The sequence below is a fragment of the Ciconia boyciana genome, chromosome 6, assembly GCF_034638445.1.
Source record: "Ciconia boyciana chromosome 6, ASM3463844v1, whole genome shotgun sequence".
Lineage (NCBI taxonomy): Eukaryota > Metazoa > Chordata > Aves > Ciconiiformes > Ciconiidae > Ciconia > Ciconia boyciana.
Genome location: NC_132939.1, coordinates 27517430 through 27533850, shown reverse-complemented (window position 1 = coordinate 27533850; position 16421 = coordinate 27517430). Strand labels below are relative to the sequence as shown.

The following is a 16421-nucleotide window of genomic DNA, read 5'->3' as shown; positions in this document are numbered from 1 at the left end:
GGGTCGTGTGATGGTTTCCAACTCCTCGTGGCAGGGTTGCACTGGAGTTGGGAGCAGAGTGGACTCCTTGCAGCACATTGTTTGTGACAAATCCTGACAATCTGATGGTTACCTTCTTTTGCTTTTTTCTATTAGAGTCTTTGTGCAGAATTCCAATCTGTTCTGGGCTACATTATTTGGGCAGTAGAAAAGCATTTGTGCATTAGCACCTCCGATATCTTTGTGCCTTGTTAGGGCTCTTTCTGGATGGATGAGGGTGAGGCCTCCTGGGCGCTTGGAGATAACCTGCAAGGAGAGTCAGTGGCTCTGGTTTCCCATCTAGTGGGTGTGCCGTGAGTGCAGCCATTTCACTGGCTGCTGTTTGAGTGGTGGACTCTGTCCGGCTCTGGACTGTTTTCCAGCTGAGTATTTGTGGTGATGTCAGGCAGTGTGAGAAGGGAACATGACTTGGCAGGACAAAGTCTGCAGAAAGTTCAGCTCCGCATTTGGCCAAGAGCCTTGGAGGGAATGAGATCTACACACACATTCTGCTACACAGCCTGTCACACGCCCTCTCACATGCTCCCTTCCTGTCACACAGATCCTCTTTCTCTCTTTTTCAGACCTTTAACTCTTCCCTCCTAGCTTCCACCCTGTGGGTTTATAAAAAACAAAAAAATCCTTCCTCCTTATTTTGCTGTTATTGTACCTTGTAAGTGTTTAGTTGCAATGACCACCAAAGCAGAAATAGACCATAAAGGCCAGGGCTCCAGAATAGTAAAGTCAAAAGCAGGGCAAGTTTACTTTGCAACAGAGCTCTTAATAGTCCTTTATTCTGACCTGCACCCCTATGCCAGTCTTCACTGTGTTTCTTGGCAGCTTTTCTGATCTCTCTTCTTGCTCTACTGCAGTCTTCTGGCCGATCTCAGTTTGAATACATGCATCTGCTGCAGGGTGGGAACCCCTGCCTCTCTTCTCCTGTTCTTCTAAGAGCAGTGTTAGCAAAACCTGCCAAAATATATCCCCGGTAATGGATGAGTGAGGAATAGATTAGGAGTCAAGCTTACTTTGAAGCAATTTAAAACTCTGTTCCAGTATCCCTCCAATGTGTTCTTTATATGGGTATTTCTATAGTACTGTCATTTCTTCCTGACCTCTGTGCTACATCTAGGATTGATATTTCTGTGAATGGGAATCAGTACTTTTCCCCTACTGCCCTTAAGGGAATCTTAATGAGTTTCCTGCCTGTTTTGCAAACCAGTACTGTATTTCTGTTTTGCCTGTGAGGGGCAATATTTATTTTGATTGATGCTTTTAGGTGGGCTGGTGCTTGGATACTAAGTGCTATATAGATACCTTATAAAAAAGCTGTTTCCCAGAAACAATCTTTTTTCAGTTATGGTGATACGCAGCATGCTGATGAAAGTACTCTTGGGGTGGGAGGAAAGGAGGAAATCAGAAAAATTGTAAACAGCCCTCCCCTTTATTCTGTTCTTGCCTCTTTTGCCTCTACTCTTCATGTTCTTTTATTTCATATCTGCTAGAGGATGGAGAGGACCAGTTTGAAAGAGAAGGTGGTCTGGACAAGAGCTAGGTGTTGAGGGCTTTTAAGTTATCTTTCTGGCTTTGCTGTGATATATCCTACAGCTTTATGTGTCCTTTGTCATCTTGTCTTCCTGGTAGAATATTGCAGCTGCTTCTTACTGCTTTTATCTGTTTTAGTCATAGTTCAGTGCTGACAGTGGATCGGGCCATGCTCCTTCTCAAAGGAGTCAACAGCAGTTTGTGATACTGATGTTGAAGAGATAGGCTGAGACAACCTGGGAGCTGAGCAGATTTCCCTTTCATGATGCTAGCTGATAAAAACACTTGGCTAGAATAGGCATGGGTCATGAAATGTTATTCCCTGACTGCATAGTCTTGTGGAGATGAAATTATTTTTAAGGAAATAATCAGGTAAACAGTATGTTGTGTGATTATTTATCATTATCATTTTCTACATGCAGAAAAAAGGCCTGCAGTACTATTTTTCTAGACATAGTCTAATTGGTTGTTTTATTGCTCACGGACTAGGTTTAACTCTTCCCTGGAATCTCCGCTATCAGGATGTTATTTTGGGTATTCATTCTTGCTTTTTTTTAATTATTTTTTTAAGTTCTGATCTCTCTCTTCAGTTTTGAGATGGCATTGGGATGACATCTCAAATCTGCCATGAGTCAGATTTGTGTTCCCTGAAGCACAGCTGTAACATCTGTGGGACTGAGGGTTGTAAAGGAGGAATGTAGGATCCAAGGTAGAGTTTTCTTTTGTTCTGTAATGTGGTGACCCGGTGGAAGTCCACAATGATTGAAGAGAGAGGCTTGTCTAACTCTTCCCCCTCCTAAGCCCCATTTTAAAAAAACAGCTTTTTGAACCTAGCCGGTTATTGCTGTTACCTCTGATCTGAATGACACTGTGTATTTCCTGTCTCTTAAAGCCTGTTTTCTGGGAAGACTAAGGAAGCTCTGGGTCTTAAAACTGTTGCTTCAAAAAATGGCTGGCTGTTGTGTTTTGGATAGCTATGTATAACTCTGTAGAACAAGGTATTGATGGCTGAGTAAAGCTGGAGAAGGAATCCAGAAAGAAACAGAATCTGTGGGCATGTTTTCCATGCTACCATGCAGTAGCATTTATAAGGAAACTAAGGTGGTGGGGTCAGATCTCATTTTCAGCCTTCAGGTAGGACGTGATGAGCTGTCACTGCACATAGGATGTGTAAGAGCTGGTCAGCAGCAGGAATAATGAGCTGCAAACATCTCAGCTTTAATTTTCCAAAGCAGGGTCTGCTAGTTAGCAGATTATTTTGTAGTAGGAAGTTTTCTAGGTTGCTTGAACACTTTTCACGTTTGATTTTATTCTTTGGGGTTTTTTTGTGTGTGTGTGTGTCTGGTGGTGTGGTTAGAATTGCAAAAGAATGACACCATTAGCTAATACAGGGGCCTTAGGAAGAAAAACAAACACACAAACCAAACCCACCTTTGCATAGATACATTTAGATGTGCAAGGGAAAAAAAGACTTACTGGTAGGATAGCTTAATTTGGTTGGGGAAATTGTGAGTGGTACTGGCAGAAGAATGCTGCTGCTGTTTTAAAGTGAGTTTCCATAGGGAGAGTTTGCTATTATAGCTGATGCTGACAAACGTTTTCTGTAGACAAGGCTCCAGGCTGGATCCCCTCCCTTCCCCTTCTTCCCAAGGAGTGTCAGAGAGCTGCCCTTTGCTACTCTGCTAGCAGGAGGGGGCAGCTGCTCTGCTTTGTGTGTTTCATCCTCCTGGGAGGAGCACAGATGGTATTTTTCCTGTTAAAGCCCGTGTCAAAGCCTCAGTTGTGCTTCCTGCTATCTGAAGGTTGGTGCTGATAGCAGTGTCGAGCTGTCAATGAGCTGGATTCGCAGCCAGACACGGGGGATTACTGCAGTTCAGCCACAAACGGCAAGTTCTGCTCGTGTTCATCTCTGCAGTGCTGCAGAAGTTCGTGTCACTCCAGAGTGGCTGTGCTCTGTCTGCTCCCCACGTTGGGACACTGGCTTCACAGCTCACCTGGCCAGACAGAGCTGAGAAAGGATGACTTGTCATTTTACAAGACAGCTTGGAGGGGAGGGGAAGGTGGGGGGATGCTGCTACTGTAACATCTTCGTTGCTGTAACCCAGTGCATGCCCTAGTTTTTGTCATTCCTGAGGTGGTTATACTCTAGGTTAGCCAGAAGCTTGAAAGCTGAGGTGACAGTAGAAAGCCTAGAAAGGGTAGAAGGGACTGGAGCTTTGTTACCCAGACCTGGCTTGTGCCATTTTCCAGAGTTCAAGGGAACTTGTGTCAATGGCCGTTAAAGGAATTTCATGGCAGCAAGGTAGCCACATTGCTCCTGATATCACTTGTTACTAATTTCCAGTTCATTAACCAGGGAAAAGTCTATCCTCTCTTACCATCATCTCCTCTCTCTCTCCCTCTCTGCCTCTTTCCCTCTCCCTTTGTCAGAGGGACTGATACTTCCCTGCAAACAGGAAGAGTGGCGAGAGCAGCCCTGTGTGCAGTGTGAATGAACTCCAGTAACCTCATCTCCTTTCTCCTCCTTTTAGTTGCAGGACCAAGGGCATCTGGCAGCTGGGAGAGAGGGAGGGAAGAAACAGAAAGGCACAGCCCATTTCAGGATCTTACCCACCCTGAAAGGAGTCACATGTGTACTCTCTTTTCCTCTTGCTTCTTGTGTTGACATGGCACTCTTTGATCAGGCAGAAACCAAGAGGTGAAGACAAGGGCAAACCCAAAACCTCAGTCTTTGACAGGCAAGGAATAATGAGAGGCAGGTGAGAGGGGAGGGAGCATCTGCTGGATGAGGCATGTGAACAGGAGAGCTGACTTCTTCCAAAACAGTCGCTTTTGGGGTGAGGCGTTCCTTTGCAGAGCTTGTAGGTTCTTGAGTGGGACTGGAGTCAGCGCATGCTGTCTTCACCTGATGTACAATTTGGGAAGCCCTGTTCCCAAAACAGAGGGATCTGCAGGATGTGTAGGAAAGAAACAAATCCTGTGCTCTGAAGTTCATAGGCAAGGAGTGAGTTTGGTTGTTTTGTTTTTTTTTTTTATGTGGAGCAAAGCAAAAGTAGTTTGGGCTGATTCTGCCCTGAATTACTGCATTCTGTTTGGTAGTACAGTTGTGCCTTATGATACTAATTCACTTTGCTAACCAATTTGTTCAGTGGAGAGAGACTTCTTTTTTGTTTCCATCCTATATTCCTTCTTACCTGAGGTAGGGTGGAACCAGCTTGGAACTTCTGTTGCTGCCATTGTTTGTGTATAATAGCATATTCTGTGGGTCAAGAGCATCTAAGTCATATTAGGTTCAGATTCAGAAATGTCTGCAGACCTCTCTGCATTTCAGTTGTCATATAAGGTCTAGTTTTGGAAGGAAAATTATGGCTACTGCCCTCCAGTCTCGCAGAACTCGCCTTTAGGGTGTTTTTTCTGTAATAGCCTGACTTTTCCTTCCTTGGTTTCCTTCTATTCCTTTTAGGCATACCATCTTTCAGAATAATGCCTTTCATCCTGCTGTACACCATCGTTACACCCTTCTGCTTCTCTTCCCAGTACTCTTTCAACCAAGTGACACACATTTGTTTAGTTTAATCTGTTCAGTTGTTAGTCACTTTTGCTGTTATTCTCTGAACTCTGCCATGGCATCCATACCTGACCTGGATAGGAGATGGCATGCTGTGTGTTGAGACCAGACTAAAGCCAAAGGAATTCTTCACAATGAGAGCTGGGTGCTGCAGTGAGAACCCAATCAAGCTCAGGGATGCACCAGTTCAAAGGAAGAGACAAATGCGTGGGCAAAGGCCGTGCCAGAAGTCAGCAAAGTCATGGGTAATAAAAGAGTTGGTCAGCAGCAGGAGTAAAAGCCAAAGTAAGCGGGGGGGCTCTAAAACTTAGAGCTAGAGAGGCAGAGGTGGGACTAAGACCCTTAACTTGTGGGCAAGAGACCAGAATGCAGCTGCCCATCCCTGAGGAGCAGGCTGTGCAGCCAGGAGTGACTGGTAGGACTCTTTTGCATAGCTGGCAGAGGTGGCAACAACTTGCAAGGCTTACAGGCCAGTGCTGCATGCTTAGGCAGCTGCTCATGGTCAGCCGAAGCTTAGCTTGACAGCAAATGAAAGCTATCAGGAGGTTGTAGCTCTTTTCTGTCAGCTTGGGACTGATGGTGGCTTGCAAACTCCTTCCAGTTTGTAGTTGTCTTTATGCTTCTGAGAAATCAAAATGGATAATGCGATTTCAAACTGTGTCCCTGCAGTTCTCTGTAGAGAGGGATTTACAATGGCGGCACAGAGCTAGTCTCCATTCCCTGAGAGTTACAGAACCATTCTTTCCATTCTTTGTAAACATACTGTTAAAAATAATTCTTTATGCTATCCTGTTGCACTGCTTTGCACACCTTGCATTTTCATGGTTTGTCCCTCCCATTGACAATCTGAAGTTGATTATTTTGCCTCATGACTTTTAACAGTTTTCACATGTAATATTACTTCATTCTCAAAGTTACAGATTTGCATAGGATTCTCTTTCTGCCCTGAAAGGTAGAAGTGTCTCTTTCAGCTTTTTCCTAATTCAAACCTGTTATATGTATACTTTTGCCTCGCTTACAGACCTACTAGCTGCTCCATCATTTCTTGAGAAATGTGATGATGCAGAGAGAAGGAAGAGGAATGAGCCAACATGAGCTGGGAATAACCTTTGTTTCTCTGAGACGGCTACAAGGTAGTACTAAGTTCCTTGGGAAGGTTTGTGAAAATACTCTGGCTGCTACACGAGAGACAGTATAGGAAGAGCATTAGGTCACAAAATACTGGTTACTCCTTATGAAAGGATTGGAACAGTGGTGTCTCCCAAGGGACATAGTTCTGTGCTGGTGCTGTAGGGTCCTGTGAAATCTCTGTCCAACAAGTTTTTTTCTTGGCCATTTGGATCTGTAGCCAGCTTTTGATACCCGAGGTAGCATCACCACTGATGTGAGTTGTGCATTTAGATTTCAGCAGAGAGCATGAAACTGTTCATGCAATGTTGTGAGCCCAGCTTTCAGAGATAGATTCAGATTGGGTGCTGGCACTTGTATTGCATGTCAGAACACATTTAGAAACCAAAATGCCAAATTATATCCCTGCTTTAGGTACCTCTGAAGGACAGCCCTTCCTGTCAGATGTGTTTGTTCACCAACAGCCTGTTAGGCCCATGCACAAAGGCATGGTCCTCTTGACACACAGCTGTGTGACGTATGAGCACAGTCATGTTAACATTTGTGTACAAATTTAAGGTCTCTTCTGCTGGTTCTGACGTGCTGCAGAGTACACACTTGTGATTCATTACAGAACTGAAACATAACCATATATTTTTTCCCTTGGCAGAAGGCTGTAGGATTTTGTAATTTACAGGACCAGGACTCTGACCAGTAAATCCTGTTTTGAAAGATCCCAGAGATCGGTGCAAACGTCCTAAAAAGCTACCGTTTCCTCTGAACATGCAGTATTTGGAGGTAGAGGGCTTGTTGTGCTATTCCTGTGATTATTTCTGCATGCCACAGTACAGTTTCTTCAGAGATGTGCTTGCATCTGGTCTCGTTCCTGATCCTTAAACTTCTCTCAGAAAGCACCAAACAAGGAATACCAGGGAGAGGACAGACCTGTTTAGCAGAAGTGTCACACTAACTGCATCTGGCTCATTTGGTTTCTTTGTGCTGTGCTGCCCAATGCTATCTCCTTTACTTGTCCTCAATGAATGTGGGACAGAAATTAGGCATATTCTGTAGCTTTGTGTCTGTGTCAGAACAAAGACTTCCAGGAGAGTGCATAAGTGCTTCAGCTGGGCTTGGAAGAGGACTCAGCTGAGGGAACGGGATGAGATGAGACTGTTGCTGGAGGAAGTAACGAACGTTTCTGGCACTTAGCATGAGGTGCAAGAGCCAGGGCTGCCACCTCTAGTCTCTGTTAACGGTAGTTTGTGTTGCAAGAGCACTGATCTTGAGACCATGGGTATCTGAGTTTTTCCATTGTCTCAGAAAAGAAAGGGCGAGGGAAGAAATGGAGTAGGGCGAACCTGACACATTTCAGAAGTGTTTGGTGTCTTATTTGAGACATGGGTGGCAAAGGCTGGCAGAAAATTGTTTCCCTTAGCCTTTCATCTATATGTGCTTCCTCACTGGAGTATGTCTGCTCATCAGATTCCTCTGTTCTAGACACTGCGTTAGAGAGAAGTGATTGCTTCATCTTTTGTTACTTGGCCAGTCCTGGTTTCTAAAACTGACAGAGTTGAGACAGACAGTGGGAGGCAGCACAGCAGATTATGTCAAGAAGACAGTGTTCCCTCTTGCAGTTACGGCTTGCACCACCCTTCTACATTTTTAGTTGAAGTGGTCGTGCGAATCGGAAGATGTGAACCTCTGATAACATGATTATTAGTACAAAACTGGACAAGATTTTCAGTCATTTGAAAACAATCCTTGTGTATTTCTGTGAAAACTAACTCCTTGGCCTAGTCATACAGCCTCTCACTTGTGTGCCTGTGGGGAAAATGCTAGTTTAGGTTTCTTTACCTGGCACCAGAGTGTTGCTGTTTGTAGTTAGGTCATTTTTCCACAGCCTGCAACTGTTACTGCATCTACAAAACTAGCTAGAGCTACAAAACAAAACTAGAGCAGAGAAGACAAGGGGCCTCTCCTATCTGGGGCCCGTTCTGTTTTGGGAAGGCTGGAGGCTGGTGCACGAGGTAGGAGCGTGTGGGTTGGTTTTGCAGCATGAAGATAGTGGCTGATAGGCCTTACCCCTCACTGTGTCCTGGGTGTGCACATGGATTTATACTCCCTTCCCTGTTGGTAGCTGCACACTTCTCAGACATTGCCAGGAAGTCTGCAGTCTCCTAGAAATTCCCCTTTCGGCTCCAGATGTCCTGCTGACAGCAAGTTTCATTCTTGCAATGTCAGTCATGGTTGTGCGGGTGACACAGTTTTGAAACCCCATCAGGCTGTACCCTCCTCTTTCGCTTTCTGGAATACATAGCAGTTGTGGCTGGGATGCAGCAAGACTGGATTACTGAACTGAAGGCAGTGGGGCCTGAGCACTGTCACTCAGTCCCTCAGCCGGGGGATCAAACTCTTCCTTTGAAAAATTACTGCGGTACTGCTGCTGGTGATTTATTCTGCACAATAATTAATGTTCGAGTGAGTCTTTTGCGTGGTTTAAAGGAATGTGGATATGCACTGAGGCAGTACATGTAGCTTTCTTATTTCATGCCCAAACATGTCCAGAGACATCTGATATCAGCATCAGTGAGGAGTTTACGTGGGACTAGGAATACAGGTCGGGTTTGGGTTTGTTTCAGTGAAGTTCCTATCTCTGTCTGATGCTCTGTGCCTCTCCACAAGGTTTTCAGTTGCTGCAGGATTTACTGTGGAGACTTTTTAAAAAAAAGTTGATTGAGATAGCCATATTGTTCCTTTGAGGACCGTGAGTGTCTCTTAATTGGTTGCAAATCACATCAGTTAGCTTGTAGTCTCCCACAATAGGACTTCTTCCTTTCTATGGCTTTGAGTTTCATATTTGCTGTCACTGCTTTTATCCTACATAGCCACTGAATCGCTGGAGAAACAGACTGCATGCACCAAAGGGGAGGGAGCTCCGAATTCCTTATACAATGTGAGGCTGTGTTTGCGAAGGTCATGTGAATTAATATGCCTTGTGGTTTTTAACACCTGCCTCTATTATCTGCCACAGTGTAATGGCAGATGGCAGGAGCTCAGCAGGCTTGACAGTATGAATGCTTTTATACTTGATGACTGTTTCAGAGTACTGAGGGGGGGTGGTTTGTGGAAGTATTGCTTTCATCTTTGCCTTTGGCATTCTAAGAAAAGTTGCACGGTCTGGTCCAAATATGCAGGAGGGAAGAAGGGACTTGGTACTGTAGTCCTCTGCCTCTTCCCAGTCAGCACTGCAGTGTGTGAGGCATTCTCCTGCTTACCTGATGCTTTTGTATCTGGGCTGCTGCACAGCTTTCTGTCACCTCCTGTCTTTCAGAGAGTGGCAGGCTTCCAGTCCTGAACTCAATCACTCAAGTTAAACTGGTACAGGCCTTTAACGTAGTTGCTTTTTAAATCAGTTAATCCCTTTAGCTTGCATTGGTAAATCACTGAGTTAAGATCAACTGATCAAATGCATGTTCAATCAGATTAGGGGTGTTCACATAGCAGTTTGCATCAGTTTCACTAAGTCTGTGCAGTCAAACCAGTAAGGCCTTTTTCTGTGCAGGTGGTGCTTTTTGGAAAAAGTGATTGGATTTGCTTTCCAGGTTCAGGTTCTGTAGTGGAGTTAGTGCTGTATAATAAAGATGCTTTTCAGTGTGGTTTCCAGGTTCCAGAAAAGGGTATCCTCAGAAGGTTGGTGGTGAATCTATTTCCTGAGGGTGGTGTAATGGTCATTTCCCATAGGTATGGTGCTGGCTTTCAATTTCTTGCTGTAGGTGAAGGGAGGATTTGGTCATCTTCATCTTTGATACATTGCTGATCTTTGGCACAGTCTTTGGCTACTGATATTAATAGGGAAATTTGGTGTTTTGTAGTCTTTGCTAAATAATTGTATCAAAATTGTCTTTTACAGTTTTCTATGTGCTCTGCAGTACATGCCACAAAATCCAGGGCAGCTGGCAGCAATGAGCTATTTGTTACTGGAAGCTTTAACAAAGGCCACTGGTTGTAGAGTCTGGAATTTCCCTCTTACACACTTGGAGAGGTCAGGGCTGAAGTCCCCTGGTGGTGTTAGCAGTAATGAAGACTTGTCCTGCTTTGATAAATATTTTGGCGATAAAAAGACAGTTTTGCGCCTGGGTGTGCTAATCTTGTACCTTTTACCACAGTTTGTTAAAATATTGTGTTTCAAGAGCATAAACATTGATAAAACAAAGTTAACTGTCCCTTTTAATAAAGAAGGAAACAAAATCTTGAAGCTTGTTTGTGATGCAGCTTGTAATAGATTTGGGGAGTTAATAGCCTCCGTAGTTGAACTCTTGCCTCTTTTGCATCTGTTTTTTTTTTTTCCACAGGTATTTCCTTTCTGACTTTCAGTAGCAGAGAGGAACTAAAGACCTTGAAGAAAGACGCCTGCAGCCCCTTGCTCGGCAGTAACAATGCTGCAGCGATGAGATTATAGTGAGCCCTTCCTGTGTGGCCTCCATGGGTCCCACTCAACTCAGCACACAGGATCATGGGAAGAGGGTGGCAAGTGTATTTGAGATGGAGGAGGAAGGGCTTTCGCTCTTCCCTGGCTCAGAGAACCCCCCTGAGCATGCAGGTATGGAAAAATTCTTACTAAATCCATGCAAGCTAAAGGCTCTCTGTTCTTTCAGCTGCAAGCAGAATTGATACTTGGCAAAATTTTAGGGTGAGTGCTGCTGTGCTTGAGGCACTCAGAATGTCTAAGAATAGAATCAGTTATTGATAGCTGAAGATGACTGGGTTTATCCATGTGATAAATGTGTTGAATATTTTGCTTATTTGACCTTCTAGAGGCTAGGTCCATGGCAGTAAAATTAATTTCTTTTTGTTAGCCTTATCACAAACTGCTGAACAATAAAGCTTTACTACAGGTGAGAATCCAACAAGGGTTAGTGATGCAAATAAATAATAGGTTCTTCCAGATTCATATAATGGAAAGACAGTAGATGTTTCCTCTACACATTTCTGAGGTTAACTGAGGTTAAAAGAGTATCAGGAAATAGAATTGAGATTTTGCAGTTATAATTGCTGCTGACACACACAATCCTACACTTTCAAACTTGTAAGAAGACCTAGTATAACATCTCTGGATGGGTAACAGGAAGAAAAAGAAAGCACAAGTGAGGTGTCCAGCATAATATCAGCAACTTAATGAAAATATGACAAATAAATGTATTTGTTGAACAGTGAGGCAATGGGCAATCCCTGATATAAAAAGAAGAGGTGATTTGAACATTGAACAAGGACTCATCAGTAGAATAGAAACAAAGAGAGTAGTTAAAACATGAAGAGATATTACCCAATAAAAGTCCTTAAAACAGATTTGAGGACAGAAAAAGAAAACAATTGATAAATGCCTTACAAAAATGCAAGAAAAAGTCACAAAATGTGGGAAAAAAAAATAATTAAATAGGGAATCTACCAAAGAAGGAGGACCTTAATGAGAGCTAAAGGTGCAGAGATGGCATTCATGCTTGATACATCTCAAATTATTTCTGTGTTATCGTTGACTACAGAAAATGACAATAATAAGCTATATAACTAAAATGGTTAGTGTTCAGAGATACAAAATAATTTGCATAGATCAAAGAATAAGCCTATCTGTCTCAATAAAACAGTCATAGGAATGGTAATCAGATGCTTATGTAATGTCTTAAAGACAGCTAAGAAATCCACAAGATGGACAGATCCACCTTGTGGAAGTCACTGGATTACTCTGCTGTCTCTCAGAAACATACGAACGTCATTTGAGGCTTCCGCAAAGTTGTTATACCAGTTAATATACATGCAATGTCAGACTAAGTAATTTGAAATAACTGTAGGCATTGCATAATTTCCTCTTGGTAATAGATTGTGTGAAGAGAAATATAGTAGAAAAGAGAGGGGAATATCAGAGACTTAACCTTTCTGATGACATTTTCTTTCTGTCCAATCTGCAATGAGAAGTGCAGGCCAGAATGAGTGACCTCCAGACCTCTGTAAAGTCAATGGGATTGAAAATCAACACCAAGATACTTAAGACTGTGAAAACCAATATGTAGTGAGGAACACTAATAATAATTTCTGAGACTGACCTAAAACTGTTTACCATTTCAGGAACTCGAGCAGAATAGTAAGCGTAACTGAGAGTAAAGATAGAAGTATTAGAACCATATGTATGAAAATGAGACGTGCCATTGTAACCCTGACGCTGATCAGGAAATGCAGCAGCCTTATCCTGCAAACCAATCCCTATGAATTAACTCCAGTGTAAAGGCTTTCCAGGCACATCTAAACATAATCTGGAGACTTATCAAGACATGCTGTTTGTAATCTTTATGAACAGCTGCCGTAGAATAATCTATAATATCCTATATACAGAAAAATACTTGCACTATGAGCTGTGCAGAAGGACATGTCAGATGTCAACATGGCTAGAATTAAATGGAATGAAGAGAGAGATGGCTAATAGAGAGGGAATACACAAATAACATCGGCAAGCATTTGGCTGGAATGCTTGAGGTGAGACATGTTGGAGTAGACCAAAGATGTTTTCAGAACGCGCAGCCAGTGATAAGATTAAGATCTGTCAGAATGACATAGGAAGAACTGGGAGCTGCTGCACAAGACCATCTGAAATGTGAGGCAGTAGTGAAGGCCCCATGTTTCAGATGGAATAACAAGGTTTAATAAATGAACTGTCAGTATGAGAGTGCTTCAGTTTTAGGAGTGGGGAGCACTCTTCTTGAAGAAGAAATGATGGCTTCAGGGTTCCAAAGGTTCACACAGTTTGTGCAGTGTGCTGCTTGCCTGCTTATTGCCCCAAATTCCACAAACCTGCTGTCTTCTGTCTTGACAGTTTCCCCAAGTGTTCCAGTTACAGGGATTGCCTGCTCAATATGCTTTTTGTAGGGTTGCAGTTTCAGCACTGGTTTTCTGTCACTGTTTGACTGCTGAACCATTTTTCCTTGTCCTTGTGAATGAGTATGGCAGAGAATAAAAGTAAGAACTGGAGGTGACTTCTGAAGAAAATTACTTTCTGCACAGCCTTGGACTTCAGCTCAACTTTTTTGCAGCTCTTTCTCACATTGGTAGGTTAACTGCCACTCCTGCTGATGGAAAGTGCAGAAGAACATCTGGCCTGAGCGTGTTTTAGCTCTTTCACCCTATTTTGGAGGGGAACAAGCGTGAAGCTATATCTGCTTATACAGTTGAGGTGAAACTGTTTGGATTATGTCAATAGTTGGTTTGTTGCAGAAGATATGCTTGCCCAGAAGGGGAGTCTGTGAAATGAAGACTTGATCTTTTCATACATGTGTTTGGGAGATAGTGGTTTGAGTGAGGATATCGGTTATTGTAGGGATTGGGGCAGGCAGCTGCAAACACCATGCTTCCCTCATGTGTGTGGGTTTTCTTTTCTTTTTTTCTTGTTCCTCGGTACTGTTCATTTCGGTAGAAAATCCCCCCCTGAAGCGGAAGAAGGGCCCAGCCCCTAAGATGCTGGGAAATGAAGTGTGCAGTGTGTGTGGGGACAAGGCCTCTGGCTTCCACTACAACGTGCTGAGCTGTGAAGGCTGCAAGGGCTTCTTCCGCCGCAGTGTCATCAAGGGTGCACAGTACGTCTGCAAGAATGGCGGCAAGTGCGAGATGGACATGTACATGCGTCGCAAGTGTCAGGAGTGCCGGCTGCGCAAGTGCCAGGAGGCGGGCATGCGGGAGCAGTGTGAGTGCAGGAAATGGTGCTGGCAGAAGCACCGTGGCATTGGGACAGGAGGTGTGTGGGGGCGGGCTGGGGGCCGATGGGTGTAAGGAAGGGGGCAGTGTGAGTACTTGGGGGTGGCATGTGAGCCATGCAGGCTACATGCTGGAATGTGTGTGGGAAGTCACTGAGCTTAGCGGGGATCATGTGGAGAGGGGAGGCTGTTAGTGGATCAACACTGGTGTGCTGAGAGCCCCAGCCCTGCTATATTCCTTGTAAGAACTCGTGGAATATGACATCAGAGGAAAGACTTGCAACTAAGATTTACACATTCTTCAGTATGCTGTCAACTGTATCAGTAAACTTGGGCTTTTGTCTGTCTTGCAATCAGGACTGCAAGGTTGGTCACCATGCTCCTCGAGCAACAGGCACTTTCCTTTGCTTTGTACTGTGAGGTTATGACAGAGGTCAAGGGCAGCAGTACAGTACTGCAGCTGTGTTTGTGCAGACCCCATCTTGTTGCTCCCTTTAGTGAACTCTGCTATTTTTCTCACACGAGCCATAATGCTGCTGTTTCTGAATATTCAACAATGTTCCTGCTCACATATCGGGAACAGCCCTCCTTAGCCAAGGCATCCGGGTTTCATCCCTTTGCTGGCTGAGACTGACCGAATTGATGCTTGGTTGATGTTACATCTGTGTGAAATCTCCTTTTCTGACATCCAGCACCCAGAACAGTGAGGAACAGAGGATATTTCGGAAACATCTTATAAAAATACTTCTGCAAAAAGTCCCACTGAGCTGCAGCAAGGAAACATGCTGTTCAGTTTTTTCAACATGAAACACGGCACGCCTAACACATATAATCAGTATTTGTCGCACTGGTTTGTGTCAGCATTACGTACACTGTCTTTGCCCCATTTCCCCCTGTTCCTGAGAGCTACAAAACAGATGCCTTGCTACATAGCTCTTCAAATACTACCTGTCCACCTTGCTACTCTTCTGTTGCAGGTAGATACTAGAGAGCCTCAGTGTGTTTCTGCGTTTACTCATTGTCTTATGTTGAAGACAGCTCAGGAAAATTAGGCCAAAAGGAATCTTTGGGTTGTTATTATCAAGTGCTTGGCAATTCTTGTTGACACTGTAATCCCCGCTGCAAATTTGCCTTGTTAATATTGACAGAAACTGAGGGCTTTTTCCTCCAGCTGTTTCACTTGGAAAGTCATTCCAGAACTTCCCTCTACTCATTGTTGGAAACATTCTTCTAATTCCTAGACTGAAGTTATTCATGGCCAGTTTATTGTTCTTAAGCCAGTGTGAACCATGAGGTTAAATAGTTCCTTCATGGCAAACCAAGTACCTTGGATTGCTTTGAATTTAGCATTGTGTAGAAGCTTGCACATAGGCAGTTTTCAAGATTCAGTAATATCCGGTAACTTGTTACTCGGGTATAAATTCTTTGTGCATCTGAGTCCCAAGATGAGGGACTGTAATCACTTGGATCAATTACTTCCCTTCTTAAACTAACACTGTGACTAGCATTCTCTAATCTTACAGATCCCCCTTAATTTGGTGATTGTATTGAATGTCTTTTGCTGTTAGAATTGTAATTTTTGTGCGTGTGTGTACCTGTGTGCACATCCTCCCTGTTGGAAGTCGCGGATAAAGGTTACTCTTAGCTTGAATGTGTGACGTTCTTTGTCTTTCCCTCCAATCCCATGGACTGTCCATTTCAGAATGCGCTCTCACAGTAGTTCTCCATTTCTTGTCTTCATGTTTAACGTGATTCTTTTGAGAAATGCAAGTACATACTTGTTCAGTTTTGGGGCCTGCCTTCCTGTGTTAGCAGCCATGTTTCCTTGTTTCCTTGTTACCTGGGCATAAAAAATGGCCAAATAATCTTCCAGCACTTTTAAAATCTTGTTTGCAAAGTCAAGCCTTTTTTTTTTTGTGTCTTTGTTCCTGAAGATACCTTCCCCCCCCCACCCCCCCCAGTCAGTCCCTTTTCTGCTTTTTGTTCATTCATCACTAACTTGCAGGATGATTCCCTTGAAGATAATCCTTGAATCCAGGTATGTCTGGTAGTTTCCCTTTTTTTGGATGCAGCTTGCTCATAGTTTTTGCAGCTTTGACTTAAAGAAACAACAAACCTCCTCTACATTCAAATCAGTGAATTCTTCAGATAACTTAGTTACAGGCCATTAACAGGTTTTTGTATTTAAATTAGCTCATGAGCAGTTGGTCCAATAAGATTTTTCACAACACATGCCTCTGAGTTGTTTTATTCCTTACAATGTTACATCTAAATGGCGTATTCCTTGACTTCACGACTGAAGAAGACTTCTTGCCCTACTCCTGAAGGACTTGCGGTCCTCAGTATGTTTTATGCAAAGCTATTCTTTCATTATTCATCTTGCAGTATGTTTCTACCCTACAGTCTGCTGCAGGTGGGCTATGTAGAAAATTGTCCTTTAACTCTCA

At 43.5% G+C, this 16421-nt stretch overlaps 1 protein-coding gene across 8 annotated transcripts in view; it reads left to right on the top strand.

Moving 5' to 3' along the window:
• Nucleotides 1-16421, top strand: part of NR1H3 (nuclear receptor subfamily 1 group H member 3) — a 31202-nt gene that overhangs the window by 8217 nt on the left and 6564 nt on the right. For 7 of the 8 annotated variants that reach the window (XR_012043122.1, XM_072865563.1, XM_072865567.1 and 4 more), the window contains 2 exons: nucleotides 10591-10838; nucleotides 13698-13964. Coding sequence is in view for 7 of the 8 variants with exons in the window: in XM_072865563.1 (XP_072721664.1) it covers nucleotides 10721-10838; nucleotides 13698-13964 (385 nt within the window). In the remaining variant the exon portion in view is untranslated. Of the gene's footprint in view, nucleotides 1-6152; nucleotides 6265-10590; nucleotides 10839-13697; nucleotides 13965-16421 lie in introns of those variants that run through there. The other variant, XM_072865565.1, reaches the window with a different exon arrangement.